General features: G+C 40.7%; 1 protein-coding gene across 2 annotated transcripts; it reads left to right on the top strand.

Moving 5' to 3' along the window:
• On the top strand, positions 1-16,575 carry scarb2a (scavenger receptor class B, member 2a). Of its 2 annotated transcripts, XM_086315135.1 has the most exons (13): positions 3-632; positions 4,843-5,000; positions 5,175-5,322; positions 5,548-5,742; positions 6,268-6,359; positions 7,162-7,281; positions 7,635-7,813; positions 9,281-9,399; positions 10,327-10,400; positions 10,544-10,595; positions 10,686-10,838; positions 11,881-11,928; positions 12,264-16,575. In XM_086315135.1, exons 1-13 carry the CDS (start codon positions 510-512, stop codon positions 12,393-12,395), a joined length of 1,593 nt encoding a protein of 530 aa, XP_086171261.1. In that variant the 5' UTR covers positions 3-509; the 3' UTR covers positions 12,396-16,575. The 2 variants fall into 2 exon arrangements, with proteins under 2 accessions (XP_086171262.1, XP_086171261.1); XM_086315136.1 differs by lacking the exon at positions 11,881-11,928 and having other exon boundaries at positions 1-632.
• The last annotated feature ends 259 nt before the right edge of the window (positions 16,576-16,834 follow it).

Below are 16,834 nucleotides of genomic sequence, written 5' to 3'. Positions count from 1 at the left end.
TGTGACTTCGGTCTTGTAAGAAAAACATCATCACCGCTGTTTCTTTCTCTTTGCACACGCCCACCGCCCCTGCAGCCTACCCAAACGACGCTGTTCGCCTGTCGCCTGACCGGGTACATTAATACGTAGAGCAAGGGGAGGAGGAGGTCAGCTCCTTTTCTGTGTCCCGGTGTACCGAGAGCTGCCGTTTCATTTCATCACCGCCTCCGAGCAGCTCCGTTTTCTCTCTTTCTAGGTACCAGATTTTAGTAGTATCTGGTATTTTAATGAAGAAGTGCCAACATTTTTGATACATATTTCCACCTCGCCTCTGCCTGACTGGAGCTCACGCCGGAGCCGTTAAGAGAGAAGTTTAAACCCTAGCTGCTGCTCAGGAGACTGGGGTTACACCGTCCCACACCTCCCCTTCGCCGTCTCTAGTTGAAGATTTTTGGAGAATACCGTCCAAAAGTTTTCGTTTCTTTTTTTTTTCCTGTGTGCCAAGAGGACAGCAAAAGACGCCCGGCAGCATGACTCGGAGATCCTGTGCCATTTACGCCACCGGCTTCATCTGCGCTCATCTCCTGATAGTGGGAATCGCCCTGGTCGTGGCTCAAGTCTTCCAAACCATGATCCACAGCCGCTTAAAAAAGGTGAGTTGAATCTCTTAAAAAAGAAGATTTCTTTACGTTTTCGGTTCATTTGCCACTCTTCACATATGTCACACACGAGGGGTTCAAATGTTAGCGTTTCGTCTGCAGTAGCCAATCATGCACCTACAGCATCTCACCTGTGATGGCACATGCAGGGTCACACGACCGAGTAAATTGTATAGATTCAACTGTTCACGTTATTATGGGCTGTTTTTTGCTGCATTCTGTCCCTCCAGCGATGCGGGATGAACCCAGAGCCTGCCCACCTTCACGAATCCGCAGGATCCGAGGCTTATACTTTGTTTAAGTCTCCTTATAATGCTCTGTGATTTCGAGGGTTTTGTTTTTTACAAGCTTCAATTAAGACAGGCCATTTAACGTGTTTCGGTTTGTTTTAACGTTTTCCACAAAGACCGCTGTAGGTAGAAATCCCCTGTAACTCTCACAGTGAGGGGGAATATGATGAGGTGAGCTTGTCATGACCTTATCTCATTTCATAATGATTCCTCTTATTTGTTGGCTACCTTGAACAGTTTTTTTTTTCTTTTTTTTTTTTTTTTTTGCATCAGTTTGCTTATATTAGATGCGGCTGATTTTGGGGTGAAATGAGAGAAATATATAATCTATCATCAGTATATCATTTCATAACCTTTCCAGTACCAGTCAATGACCTGATGGCACATTTCTATTCATACAGGCACCATGCACTGTCTTTTTCAGGTGTTAGGTTTCTGAGAGGGATCATCAGTGGTGGTGGTAGTAGTAGTAGTAGTAGTAGTAGTAGTAGTAGTAGTAGTAGTAGTAGTAGTAGTAGTAGTAGTAGAAATCTAGTTTTGGGGGGTGGTCTGCAGGTCTGGAGGGATATGGGGGGAAGGGAGTCGAGTGAGCGGGCAGGAGAGACTGAGAGTGGTGGATCTATATCTCTCTTTGCATATTGTAGAACTTGTCATTCTTTCTGAAAATCAAGCATCCAACTTGTATAAATCAGGCAAATCTGCATCTATTTGATTGATAAATCCTCACATCTTGCCAAAGATAATTGGCTCTTTGGTGAAGTAGGTCCTTAAAATACAGCTGCACGCAGTCCAATCCTGTACATTTCTTAAATTGCAGCACTGCTTTATTTTGTGTCTTTGCTGTGAGCAAAATTTTTCTTGTGCAATTTTATCTGGGTAAAAATTACTCAACATAAATGCTTAATTTTAGTGGGTTTCAGTTTTGTGTAGTTCACTTGAGAAATAACTCAGGCTAAACATTTGTGTTTTACTGTATTTGGATTCAAATTTAGACAGAAACAGCTTTTGCTTCAAAAACCTGCTTTCACCATTGCACTTTTGCAGTTAAGTGTCTGCATGCTTGCGGACTGGTGGGGCATTAGGGGTGGGTCAGCCTGAACCATGAATGTCTGCTTTTTATTGTAGTTTAGGACATGGATGGGGTGATGGAGCAGGGGTGCTGCCAGTTGACACCCTCTCTCAGATAAACCTGCTGCTCTCTGCCCTTTAAAATGCCTCACATTCCTCTTACTGACACAAATTGTGTTGAATGCCATCTGCAAATCCTCATCAGTACTTTAAAACCTTTCTGCCTTTTCTTTCCTGCTTCAAAAAAAATTGCATCTTCATGTTAAGGAGGAAAAGGCTAAAATCAGCTCAGCAGAAAGGTTTAACATTCTATTTGTTTCAAGTTGGTGGCTCAATAACAGCTGCCTCACTGACATGGTTTCCCCTTCCTGGGGTTAAATTTAGGTTGGGGTCGCATTTTTTTTCTCTCATTCGCAGTCACGGTACCATCCCAGGGGACCCAAATTAAGAGAGTTAGTCAAAGTTCATCAACAGGGGACCTAATTCTGATGTGGCTGGCGATTACATGAAATGACAGCATAGCTAATCCTCTTTCACCACAGTCTTCCCGTTGAGTTAGGCTGTCTTGTACGCGTTGAACCAACTCCAAACAAATCTATCTAATCTGACTTTAAATTCGTCTCTTTGTAATAAGAAGCAGCCGATGTGTTTGGGGCAAGTCTGCGTTACCTCCAGGCACAAACTCTTGAGTTAAGCCGGATGTGGAGGAAGAGTCATAAAAGCCATGTGAGGAATTTGACAGACGTCTTGCCCCCAGGGGTATGATTTTTGTTTAGGAGCAACCTCTCCTAATTCCTTGCTGTTGTTCCGGGCTTGGCCTAGCCCAAGTCGTTGAGCTCAGATGACGAAACTGAAAAGAAGAGAACACCCACTCACGCCACTCCTCAGCTGTGTTTTCACTGTAGCATAAAAGCCTCCAAGACCAAGGTCGTGTTGGTAAAACTCAAAATGTGGCACAGTTTAAATGTTAAAGCTTCAACATTGTGGAAGCACAAAGAGAAATTTGCAAAAGCTTTTATTTTCACAATGCCTACAATGTTTGTTTTTCTTCTTTTGCTGATCAAAGCAGGAGCTTGTGACGCCACACCTTAGTTGTACCTGAAGTTGCTTGGCAAAGGTCCAGTTCATTTCAATTTTTCCACTAGCAAATTCCACCGCAGTGTGTCTGTGTGCACTGAAAAACCTCCCTGCTTTGTCCCTTGGCTATCTTTTTTTTTTTTATTTTTTATTTCAAGGTTTTTCTGGAGATAAATTATGTTAATACAACTTTCATGAAGGACTTTCCAAAGACCTTTGTTCAAGGTTTGGCAAACACAGGGAGCCATGCGGGCTGTCACACAGAAAAAGCCCGACGTTGACTCAAACCTGTTTCGAAAGTGAGACGCTTTCTTTTAAAAGGGAACAAATTGGGTCATTTTTGCTTGTTGTTTAGCGCGTGGACACATCTTATGATGGTAGCACTCTTTCTCACTTCATGCAGTGTTATTCGAGCTCTTAATTAAGAAACAGGATCTTCAAAACTCAAGAGAGTCTCACTTCTTAAGTACCTCAAGTTCTGTTCTTCCACATACTGGATAGTCATCTGCCTGGGATGTCAGGCTGAAAGTAATTATTCACAATTTCGGTCTCTGAATAATTTACATTGCACTATTTTTCACAGAATAAATACTAATCGGCAAAGAAACTAATTGCTGATTGTAGTCAGGTATGAACAGAAGACAAAAAGGGTAAAATCTTTAATCTCATCAACACTAAATCAGCTAAATTTGTCTTTTTCACTCAGTTGTAGTTTGCTTTAATCTTATGTTCCCCTCTTTAATCAGTTGTCTAACTTGATCAAAGTAGATATTTTAGCTGACCCCTGTGATAATCTGATATGTGGTTTTCTTAAGCAGGAAAAGAGGAACTGATGTAAAAAAGCTCGGAAAACAATAGCTTTAAGTAAAACAAGATGTTAACCCAAACAGGAAGTGCAGCCACACCTTAAGCTATAGTTTCACAACAGTAAGTGCCCGTGAGAAGCCATAGAGGACTATGTATAGGATCTCTAAAGAGCACCGCTCAGCCGACAAATCATTTGAGGAATGAAAGACACAGACGGAAGAGGGTCGTTTCTCCACACTAAGTTTAGAAAACTGGCAGGAATGGGAGGGGAAAAAAAGTGTTTTCTTGTTTTTTCTGGTCAACGAACGGTCAACATACTTGAAGGTCTTTAATTTTCTTTTTACAGCTGGCAGTTCAAGTTAATTGTTACCGTTCCTCATGTTCAGCCATGTGGTGTCCAGGTTAATCTTACAGATGGTTTATGTACTAGAGACCTTCATTTTTGTTTAGGTTTTTTCCCATAGGAGTTTAGCCAAAGAATCTGGGAAATGTCTGAAGCTGTTTTCAGCATTTTTGTGGTCATTTTGTTTTTCTGTATTTTGGCTACAAATCTTACCTGACATCCTGCATCCAGTATGATGGCTAACGCCACTAAGTGCAATGTTTTCTCATTCCAATATGCGAGTACCGTGGGCGGACTGAAAACCCACTGTCAGATTCTTGCCTAGGCTTGCTGAAGTTGGAAGACTGTGCTCAGTTTTTGCTAAGACTGGCTGGCTGTGCTGATGGTTTTTCAGCTGTGAAGGACTTTCCTCTGCTTCCCTCTGGGTTTTGAGGTGTTGGCCCGTCACCAGCTCCTTGCTGAAAAGTGCCGTGTGTTCTTTCAGATGGCCCTCTTTGAGACTAGAAAAAGAAAGCACTCCTAATATCAAATGCAGCGCAGCAACATTCTCATCACTTCATGCTTTGGGAGATATTATTCCTGTTTTTTGAATGTTTTTTTTCTTTTCTTTTGTTGATAGGAAATTACTTTAACAGAGAAGAGCCAAGTGTTCGAGTCATGGAAGAATCCACCTCCACCTGTTTATATGGAGTATTACTTCTTCAACGTCACCAATCCAGAGGTGTTCATGGCAGGTGGGAAGGCATCTGTTAAACAGATCGGACCTTATACTTACAGGTTAGTTTGTGAAGAAATTTAAATGCGTCTGTAATATGTAATGTTGGAAAAGTGAAATATTTTAGCCATGTTTGCAAAAGCCCTGTTTAAGGAAACTCATCTGAAGTTATTTTGATGTGTGAAATCAAAACAAAAGAAACTTGGAATAACTGACAAATGTCCTGTCCACACCAGGGAGTACAGGCCACGGGAAAATGTAACCTTCCTGGAAAATGGCACCAAGGTTTACGCCTTGAACCCAAAGACTTTTGTCTTTGTGCCTGAGAAGTCCGTCGGAGACCCACAGGTTGACATCGTCAGGACTGTCAACATCCCGTTTGTGGTGAGCGAATGGATTTCTATGACTAGAAGCAGAAAGGTCATATAGATTTTGGATGACATCCAAACGCATTTTCATTTTTTTGAACGGATAAACAGAAGGCAGCAGGCCAAGGAAGATGCAACTAATGACTCAGTGATCTTTTCCACTGTGTGTGATGGGAGCACTCTCACCTTTTGCCTCCAGCCTTCTGATGGTAGCATTGTTCTCTTTGTCCGTCTTCCTTAGGCAATAATGAACGAGCTGAACTCCTACTCCTTCTTCTTGCGAACTATTGTTTCCATGTACATAAACAGCCTGGGTATTGAACTGTTCATGACCCGCACTGTGCACGAGGTTCTGTGGGGCTTTAAAGACCCTCTTCTCACAAAAGTCCACTCCATGAAGCCTGAAGTAGATGAATATTTTGGGCTAATGTGGAAGGTAAGCTCAGCTGCCATTTAAGTTTTACTCACTTTGTTTCCAGAGATTTTTTTGTTTCTCTTGTTCTTAGGGGTTAGTCACACAAGAGGAAGTCTGTGGTAATGTCATGTAAGAAAATTCTGAATGCTCACATGCTGATGGATGACATTTTTATTTCCTGTTTATAGAGTATTGTTCGCATCTTAGCGACACCACAACCACGTGATCCTGAGTGTAGCATTTAGAGTGACTTAAAGACAATTACTAATTTGTTAGTCTGTTTGTTTGTTTGTTTTTTTTGGTAACAGAAAATTTATGTATTTGGCCTTTTTGTGTTTGAACTGATTTCTGATCAGTTTGTTGTTCAAAATATTGATTTAAACTGAAGTTTAATCTTCACTTGGTTACTTGTGGTTGCGCTGACAAATACAAAAGCTGAATCACATTTTTTTTGCTGATGTTCTTATAGCAGCAGAATATCTGTTTACCATCCCGCACAGTTTTCTATCACAGCAGCTGACAGCAGTTTTATTGTCTGTTCAACAGAAAAACGGCACCCATGAAGGAGAGTTTGTGTTCCACACCGGTGAGCAGAATTACTTGGATTATGGGAAGATCGACACGTGGAACGGCCTGAGGTAAAAACTCATACAGGCCACTTTCAATTGTCTTTATATAAACTCTTTTATTTTCATTGTTTCTTGAATGGTAGGAAACACTTTCTAGCCGGCAAATGGCTTCCTCTTCCTTCCACGCACCTTAATAGCATTTACTACGTTATGCAATGTTCATCCGAAAGTCCAGAGGGGAAAGTCTTTGCTCCCTGGCTTTAGGGGGAGAGGGGTTGCAAAATGGATATTTGGATATGTACATCAACCTTGCACTTTGAATGTGTGTTTAGAGTACTGTGTGTGCTGAAAAAAGTACTCACTTTGATGAAGCAATACAGAAATACTCGGTTTCTGACACAAAAACGGTCAAACTATACTGAAATTCCTTGTTCGTACAAAATGGCTGCTGTTGTAGTGACTCTGTAGCACAGTGGCGGTATGGGTGTAATCGCAGTCAGCAGTTTGATTTTTCAGCTTGAGAGACCTTGATAATTCCCTGCTTTCTATTCACTTGTCGTATAATACCGGAAATGTGAGTAAGGCCAAATGCCAAAAACATAATGTCTCTCAGCTGTGAGAGATGTGAAATATTTATGGGTTTCCCCTGTTTATTTCAGCTTTCAGGAAGATTGTATTGTTGTAGAAGGTGAAGGCTGAGAACGAGTTGCAAAATAATTCTGAGGGAGAATTGGGGGGTGGGGTGGGGGGTTAAATGAGTATAATTTCTTTTAATATTTGCTTTTTTGTGGAATTGCAAACTAGAGCAGTACTAATACTTGTTTGTTTGTTTTTTTGTACAAATTAATATCTGGTTCTTCTTGATCAACAGGGAAATGTCGTGGTGGTCATCCAATCAGAGCAACATGATCAACGGCACCGATGGCGCAGTTTTCCACCCGCTGATAAACAGGAACGAGTTGCTCTACATCTTCGCTGCTGATCTCTGCAGGTGTGCATCCTTATGTGGCTTTAAATTTGTTTACAGGCAAAGCACCCGGTGGGGTGAGGACAAGAACTTCAACCGAGGTTAATGAAAGGAAATGCCAACTGAGTCGCACAGTGTGTGCTTACAAACACACTGATAAGGGCAACTTCTGAGAAGGCATCCAGTAGAAACTCAGTTGGAAAGAGTTAGGCCCAGACATGCCAAGATTGAACAGGAAATGAGCGTTGTCATTCTTTATTCTGTTTAGAAGATTTATAAATATAAAGAGAACTATTTCCTTCTTGAATGGCACTTGAGGTCTTTATTAAACCCATCCTGAAGTCCTTAAGTGATGAGTGCTTTCTTTCTCTCCTCAGGTCTATTCATTTAGCCTATGTGGAAGACGTGGAGGTGAAAGGGATTCAAGCGTACCGCTTTGCACCCCCTAATGACGTCCTCATGAGCCCCAAAAACAACCCCGCCAACGCGGGCTTCTGTGTGCCAGCTGGTGACTGTCTCGGCACCGGAGTGCTTAAAGTCAGCGTTTGTCGAGAAGGTAGGAGCACCGAGCCATCCCACCGTCAGCCTCTCCCTTGCCCCAATTACCCAATTCCCCCACACACTGGCCCCATGACACATTTTTGTTTTTCTCCTCTTTTCCCCTCAAAAAAAAATTCCTTCCACTCAGCAACCCTGTGCCCTGGCTGCTATCTGACATTCCCACTGTTTGAGCAGGCCAGATTTTACTCAGTGGTTCAATAATTAACTGTGCCGACTGAGATTGCAGTCGGCACAGTTAAAATATTGAACTATTTTATGGTGGTTATTAAGGGAAGTACAGTTGTTCTGATAACATGATCTTAACTGGGCTTTAAGGAAAGATGCTATACCGTAACCTCTAAACTTTCCTGTTTGTTCATTTGATTAATTACTTTTATAGTTTTATTACATTTGAGTGAAAAAATCCACACTGTAAGAGTCTTAAATAGGAAATGTTTTATGGTTTTATATTAGGCTGCTGCTGATTAAACTCAGCCGTAATCAAACACAATTGGCTGTTGGCATCACTTCCTGCAATTCAAATGTAAAGGAAACTCTGTTGTGGTGTGACATTTCAGCAAATCAACATCAAGGCCTGCTGTGATATGCAAAGTGGTGTCATCCTGAAACTGAGTGCTGTAACCACAAGAAAAAAAACATTATTCACTGTAGCAGTGATGTGACAGTTACAACCTGCACCCACCTTTTTTCTTTTTTCTTTTTTTTTTTTTTTTAGAAACAGCAGCTTTCAAAGGTTGAATTAATATAATTAAAGGAAATTTGTTTAGGCTACAATCAAATGAGATTAAATTCTCAAATCAAATCTTTAGCACAGACTGTCCATGCTGCAAGTGTTCAAGATTTGTGCATGCAGACTTCACCGACCCATCTCCATAATTGGAGACTCGGCTTTCCAACGTGACTTTTCTTCCAGCATTTCTTGTACCGACACTTTGTCTGCCAGAGGGTCCAGACTAAGACGAAAAGATGAGGATGTTGCATTTCAAACCACATCTAAATGTTTTTTTTGATCTGATGTGGAGAAATATTTAGTGCTCAACACTTTCTAAAATCTAAATATGTTTTAAAGAAAAAAGGGGAAAAAAATCAAAGTTTCGTTTTGATTGACTAAATGAAAACTACTATTTATACTTTACTCCTATGACAGAGCATCTTCGTGTTTCTGTTTTGCTAATGCGTCATTTTAAGGAGTAACGTCTTCTTTGCTAAACGACTGATCACATTAGTTTTCTTGTTTTTAAAGAAAAGCAGCGTTCTCAGCTAATCATTACCAACGCTCAATAAAACCTAAAACACACATTCATTAGCTATCATTTCTATTATATCGTTTAGTCACGAGTGCATGTTTCCGTCACACAAAGCACTGGCTGTTATCTTAAGTTACTACTTTTATCGTTTTTTCCTTGACCCTTGCTGTTTTAATCTTTAGATAGAAATATGACTCTGATTTGTTTCCCTCAAGGCGCTCCCATCGTGGTGTCCTTCCCACACTTTTATCAGGCTGACCCCGCTTACATCAACGCCATTGATGGCCTTAACCCCAACAAGGAGGAGCACGAGACGTATCTTGATCTGCAGCCGGTATGTTGAACACTCAGTGCTGTTATCATGACTAATGGGTGTGTAATGGACTTCGATCTGTCCTTCCAAATTAGAGTGGTTGCTTTATAAATGTTTTTTTTTGTTTTTTTTTTTTTGAGGGGGGGGTTAATCCCTCTATTTGTTTTTGTTCGGACTTCATTTTATTTTGTGTCCGGCTCATTGTAAGTATTTTTACTGATCAGTGCTCAACACGCATGCAACATTATTTTTTTGTTTTTCACTCCTATGAAAAATAATAATAATAATAATGTTCAGCTATATTATTATTATTATTATTATTATTATTATTATTATTATAATAGTCTGAATTGTTATTGCTATTGTACTGATCATCCCTACCACATAAACAGGGCATCACTTTAACATTGAGTGAGTTAAATTAAGTCTTTTACTTGAGTGTTTGCACAAGTCACTTTTCAAATTGCACGTGATGTTAAAATAACAGATTTAGCTTTTTTTTTTTTTTTTGTGATCTACTTTTGCATCAGAATGGTCCCACCACCCTCCTTGTTTCTGCTGAGAAATGCTCAGAGCACATACTTGCGGTAGCATTGTGACTTGGTGGCTAAGAGTTTCACTTCCTGGTTAAATAAAGATTCAAATAATACACAAAGATGGAAAGACGACAGCGATCGCATTCTTCTGACGATGGGGGGAGAAGAATATCTATGTGATATCATGCGTACAGTAATCCAAACAAGGAAAAGAAAGTTTTCAAACAATAGCTAAAGTATCTCATAGTTTGGGAATTATAAACACATATTTCTCTGATACTGTCTAACTTGGCCTCTAAATTCTGTTGTTTAGTTTTTCGGGGGTTTTCATGCTTGTTGCTGCAGTTTTTCTTAAAAGAAAGAGAAAATTAAACTTCTTCCCCAATTTTTGTCTTTGCTCTCCTCTTCGTAGACGGCAGGAGTTCCCATTCGTGCCTGTAAGAGAGCTCAGCTCAACATCATTCTGAAGAGAGTCCAAGGCTTTCCGTAAGTCAGGCTTTGTTGAACTCTGATCCACTGTTTACTGTTGCCACATGCACTGTGACACCATTTCAGCCACATGTTGAAGCCACATGTTGAGCCAGATGTCTCCCCCTGACCTCGCCGTGCTTGTCTTTCTGCCCCCGCAGCAAAACGAAGAACATCACCGAGACCATTTTCCCCATCATGTTCGTCAATGAGGTGAGGATCTAATCTTTTAGCACAGCTTAACGTGTTTGACTAACCGTGGGTGAACTGCTTAGTCAGTACTGTCATCTTTCACAACTCTAGACGGCGACTATTGACGATGAGTCAGCAGCCCAGATGAGGTCACTGCTCCTCATCGTGACTCTTGTGTCCAACTTCCCCGTCCTCATCGTGGGCTTGGGCATCATCCTGCTGCTCGTGTTTCTCGTCTTGTTCTGCCGAAACCGCCAGAAGAAGGTAGGGACTGCCACATTCTGCCGTGAACTAATCTGCAGTAATGATAGTTACTCTGTTTTGAGGTGTGTTTGCTGCCCACTGACATTATCTCACAGTATAACTAAGTCTGGTAGTTAGACGTTAGTCATAAGTTGCAGTAAACACTAGTCTTAAAGGTTTTGATCATTTGGTTCTTGCATGGACAACAACTTCCTCTACCATTGACCCTGAGGAGCTGCAAGTTTAACCCACAGCTGCGTGCATGTTAACTAACACATTGCATGATATCTGTGCAGCAAAGTCAGCATGAGCAGTTTTCCACAATACGAATGGATCACGTGATGCGGGTTGGGATTTTTTTTTTTTCCCCTTGTTGAACGTTCCCTAACAGCTGATGCATGTTTGAATTCAGGAAGCAAAAGTTGTCCAACATTTCCTTTCAGTCAGACCAGACACGAATGTAGCGTAGTAGCTCCAGTTCATTGAACGATAGTAGCCTAGAGATGATGTACAACACATGTTCCCCCTGTTATCTCTAACAGTGCAGGACTGCTAGTTTGAAGCCCCAGCTCTCAGATTATTACAGTTTGCTATTCTGTGTGCAGAAGGAGGCCTGCTACATGTTACAGGAATAGCTTGAAGAACTATTTGCTTCTGTTGCTGATCTCTTAAATGAGATTGATACCACTGTGTGCGTCTCTGCGTGGCCACATATGAAACTTAATCATGAGGACAGCTTGCCTAGCTTAGCAGAAAAAAATAGAAGCAGAAATTTACCTGCAGGCACCTACTTCTCTGGCTTTTGATTACACAATATAAATGATCTGAGAGATTTGGAGATGGAGCCAGGCCAGCTGTGCACCCCTGTGCTAAGCCGAGCACTGTCTCATCTACAAAAGCAAATATTTCCAAGAGCTGTTCCTGAACATGCGCATGTGCATCCAAGTTTATATGTCGGCACAAAGAGGATGTTGATGCTTAATTGCAATGTGAAGAAATGTTGTATTAACCATGTTCTAATTTTAATTTTCTGTAACCCCCCTTTTTTCCTTTTCTGTTTTAGAATGAAGTAAAACGTATTGATTTTGCTGAAGCTTTTCATTCTTTTGCTGTAAGTCTTCAGTTTTGCCTTGTTTTCTGTTCTCCTTTTTAATTTGTTATCCACCATCTCTCATTGTTATCATTTTAATTATCATTATGGGACATTTTCTCACCTCACAGTAGTTGTCATTGTCGTCATTATTATTATTATTATTATTAATATTATTATCCCTAATTTAAGTTAATGTTTCTGTGGTGGCTTTGTTTTTGTACTACTGGTGCACATTTGCATTGTAGTGTAAACATTTCAGAGCATTTATTCATATCTTTAATGTTAATGAGCAGACTTTTTGCCACTTCTGTTGTTTGTACTGACGACGTCTATCCTCGATTCTCCACGCGCAGACGGCGAAAGATGACACGGCCTACACTCCGGTCAGCGACAAAACAGACGAATCGTCAGAGACGCCGGCCAGCCAGCCAATGAAGAACGGTTCCTACATTGCCATGTCTCCAGTGGAGGCACAGAAGTGTTGATCGAGGATCCCCTCAGGAAGGGGGCTGAGGAAGCAGAACGAGGGTTTCACGTTATAACGGGCGGGCGGGGGGTTGCATAAACAGTGGGCTCATTTTCACTTCACTTTGGGGGTTGGGGAAAGCAGTTGGACACAAACCCCAGTAATTGTTTAGTCAACAAAGACATTGCTCCTCTCACTGAGCCTTCTTAAGACTGTCTGTCCTCCTCCACTCTACCTGCTGAGCATGGCCCTCTATGCCTGCTGCAGCACAACCAACAACCCTGCACTCTAATCCTCATTTCTGTCCTGGTTGGCCCTAAAAGGTAAAGGGACTGGCCGGGTGGGCTCAGCCAGGACGCGGCTTTCTTTATTTCCTGTAATTCTTCTGAGGGAACATGGTAGCATACATAGGTGTCACTCTAGCACTCTGATGCATGACCTTCTGAGCAAAAATTTAACGGTTAACAAGACACGCAGAGCATTTTGCATACACGCGAACAACAGTGGGGGTGTTGCTACTGTCGCATTCCTTCTCTATCCTGTCAGTCAGTGTTGTCCGAGGAGAAAACTTTAAGCCAACAGATTAGAAAATCCCTGCAGAGTAAAGTCTGAGCTCAGAAGACTTGACGGTTTTCCTAGCCTGGTATTTTCTTTTATACGTGGAACAGACTGAGCCAAACCATTTGCCTTTTTTCCTAAGATAATGGAATAGTACAGAGACACACGAACACACACACACACAGGACTTCTAGTATCAGTCAGTGAACGTGTGTGTGGACCTTATCTTACACTTCAGTGTCCTGTTTTCATGGACAACGTGCAAATATTTTTTTTCCCCCTAACATAAGCGTGATAAAGTGAAACACCGGAAATGGTTTTTTTTGTAATTGCTTCCTCCTTGACTCATTTTTATTTGTCTTTCCCAGAAGAAAAAACACTGGTTTAAAAATGGAATTATTCAGACGTCAGCTATATCCGAGTCCTCGGTTGAGACCTTCACTCGTTAGCTGTAAAACCGATAGGACAAATGGCACTGAGCATTACTGAACACTTCAAAACAAAAAGGAAGAAAAAAATGAACACCCACAGAACTTACGAGGGAGTCTTGAACCAGTTTTCTGCCTTACAATGGTTCAGCGTGTTCTTTATTTTCGTGCATCGTTCAAATAAGCTGGAAAAATCTTGTACATATGTAAAGGGGAACTGATGAAATACCTCTGACCAAATCCAGCAAGCAGTCCTTCTCGGTGTGCTGAAAGACACTAATCTTGCTCTGGTGTTCGCGCTCCTGCACGTCTACACTGTTACATATTAGAGAAAGCACAATTTGGATTGCTAAAACCAGTCCTCACACAAGCCTACCGTTTTGGGGTTTTTTTTGGGAGGGGGAGGGTTGTATTTTTTTCCCCTTTGGTCCTGTTATGTAAATGTATTTACAGCTGATCTGTCAAAGACACTGTCGTGTGCCGTGACCACTCGCTGTTCATTCAGTTTGCCAAGGAGCTATAGACACGGAAGGCAAACTCGGCACGCAGCGCTCGAATCACTGTCTGTCTTACATTTCACGTTTCACGTCAGGCACGCCTTCCAGCCCACAGGCGATGGAAGCCAGTGGGGAAGTGAATTTAAGGCCATAATACTGTCTGCGTGGAAAAGTTCCCTGCACTTTGCCTGGAAATTGTGCCCTGTATATTTTCACTTCTTGTCTTTTTGTTTGTGTTTTTTGTCATGTTTTGTCCTGACAATGCAAAGTGGTCCATATGTTAAGAACATTTCAACAGTTTGTCCTGGCTAGTATTGTTTTTGATGGATGTTGTTGTAAATGAACAGCGGACATCCATGCCTCTGTGTTACTTGTGTTCAGCACAAGGAGTGTCTTCTTTTTTTGATATACTTTTGTATTTGTTATTGCTGCTAAAAATGCCATAACCTATGAACATGTATCTGTATGTGGGGTCCACATGTGCTCACATGAAATTTCGGGTTGAACCACAGGGGCTTTTTTTTTTTTTTTTTTTTTTTTTTAACCGACCCTCTGACACCTGAGCACAGTTTGCTGCCATTTATTGGAATTAGAGCAGTTACAGTTATGAGTACAGATATTTTGTAACCTCTCTTTCATCTATTGGCAGGTGATATGACCATATCACATGTATCTTTGAGGGTTTTATTAGCAGACAGTTCGCTGGAGGTTCTCAAAAGGGCCGAGCCACTTCATTGTCACCTGGAAGGGGGCCGGAGTCGGAGTTTGGGTTTAATAACACTGTGGTCGAGAGTCCTTTAATGCAAGTTTGGAAAAGACACACATTTGCTTTCTGGTGAACATTTAAATGCCACTCTGTCCTTTCAGACTATGGCCTGCTGCCAGTTAGCATAACTTAGCTTGAAGCTAGGAAACAGAAAAAAGCTTGTCTTGCTTTTCCAGCAGTAACAAAACCAATTCAGCATTTCTAAGACGGTGATCCATTTCGGTCATTATTTAGATAACACAGACTGAATATCTACTCTAAGAGCACTTAAGCCCTCAGTTGGTCCTTTCTGCGCTGTCCAATGAAGAAAAGCCACATTAGTTATAATCCATGCTTGTTGCTATTTAGTTGTGTAATCTTTCTTGGTCATGCTTTCTGAATAGCTGTAGCCTTCTAAGTCTCCAGAAAAGTTGTCCAAGGTAACTACTTACAATGCTGATGGGCTGATTTAGTATATAAAACACCTGTATCCAGCTTTAATTTGTGGTATCCAAGATTTACCTTGCAAAAGTAATTTAAAAAATTAAAATAATTCGGCAAATGTCAGGATCCTTCGCATGCCAGCTTTTTCCCTTTATTTTCAGTTTCGGCACCGAGTCAGACTAACCATCTTTCTCGCTATAGACTCAATGGACAGATAGTGGTATCAGTTCACAAAAGCAAATATTTCCAACAGTGTTGAAGTCTCATTCTGAAGTGAAATCAATTCACTCAAGGCCTTTAAGAAAAAAAAAAAAGTCCACACGCATGCGACCTCCACCCTGTGCAAACTCGCGGTTCATCGTTGTTCAGCTTTTTAAAAATGTATCGACTTGAACCTGAAAGACCTTAATCCAGAGGATCGCGTTTGTGTGTTTGACCCATCACTCTCATTCCACTGTACTATACTGACCTTTGAGTCCGGTCCTTTAAGCCCATTGGCTCATTCCAACTTGACCAAAGATAACCCCTATAGATCTGCCCCGGCACTGTGTTTACTCTCCGCGATAATGTTACAAAACCTACTTTTTTTTTTTTTTTTTTCCTCCCCTCCTTCCTTAAACATGTGCCACAACTTTTGTGAAAGTATCTGAGCATTGTTGCAGGAGCTTGAATGAGTGTATGTGCCTTTTACATCAAGGCAAGAGTAAAGAGAGGGGGGGAAAAAGGAAATTTTTCATGTTTAATGGTATTAGTTTTATTTTCACCCAGTGCGATACAAACAAAAGTGATCAATGCTCTTTGTGGGCAGAGAAAAAAAAATCTCAGTATTATAAGACAAAGCAATACAAAGCTGTGTAAAATAAACTGGATGTTTGCAAGTGGCCACAGAATATTTCAATATTTATGTTTTTTTCCTTTTCTTTTTTTATTAGTATTGTAATATAGTAATTCATTTTGTATTTAGCCTTTTTTTTTTTTTTTTTTTTTTTTTTCCCTTCCCCACACTGAAAAACACTTAGGTATAAAAGATGGCCCAGTATGCCATACTGGGAACAAAGAGTCTGTAACGATGTTGGGCGTGGTTTAAGTTTTGGGTGTTTGTGTTTGATGAGTATGAGAACTTGTGCTTGTGGAATAATGAATTATTTCTGTCAAACTGGAGTGATTTTTACTGGAAGGCTGATTATCTTGACCTAGTAAAGCGGCGATATTTTGTAACATATCTAGATGAATGAAGCCCTCCTTCAGGGATGAGCACTAGTGCCATACCATCCTTTTTGTTGTTACAGGTTTTTGTTTTTTTCCCCATTTCAATATCCTGAAGTCACTAACAGACACTTCCTTTATAGATATACTAATTTGTTTTGCTGCTGAAAATGACAATCTCCCTTGTCATGTTAGGTGCAAAATGATTTCAAAGTAATATTCATTTTTAGTTTTTGATAATTTACACTGCACAGATGTTTCTACAGTGCTTTTGTAAACATTTCTAGTGTATTTCCAAAAAAAATAAAAGTATAAAGTTTACACTGTCTTATGTCTTTTGTTTAAACGTCTAAGATGAAGCAGTATAGCTATGAGGCTCATCTTTGTGTTGATGCAGTTTGGATTTGGCTCAAATATTCAGATTTTAAATTAAGCCTAAATATTGAATTTCTCAAATTTATTGATCAGAATTTAAGACTGAGAACAAAACCTGAATATTGGTTAATTTAATAGTGACAAAAACTCTTTGCTGCTTCTCAGAATCAAAGATTGCACTCATGTACATGCCACTTGTGCTTAT

Source organism: Aulonocara sp. 'chitande type north' Nkhata Bay, linkage group LG12 (assembly GCF_057382095.1).
Source record: "Aulonocara sp. 'chitande type north' Nkhata Bay isolate Kocher_YH1m ecotype deep benthic linkage group LG12, A_spYH_male_GT1.1, whole genome shotgun sequence".
Taxonomy (NCBI): domain Eukaryota; kingdom Metazoa; phylum Chordata; class Actinopteri; order Cichliformes; family Cichlidae; genus Aulonocara; species Aulonocara sp. 'chitande type north' Nkhata Bay.
Note: the sequence above shows the minus strand (reverse complement) of the source record. Positions and strands in the feature narration are given on the sequence as shown.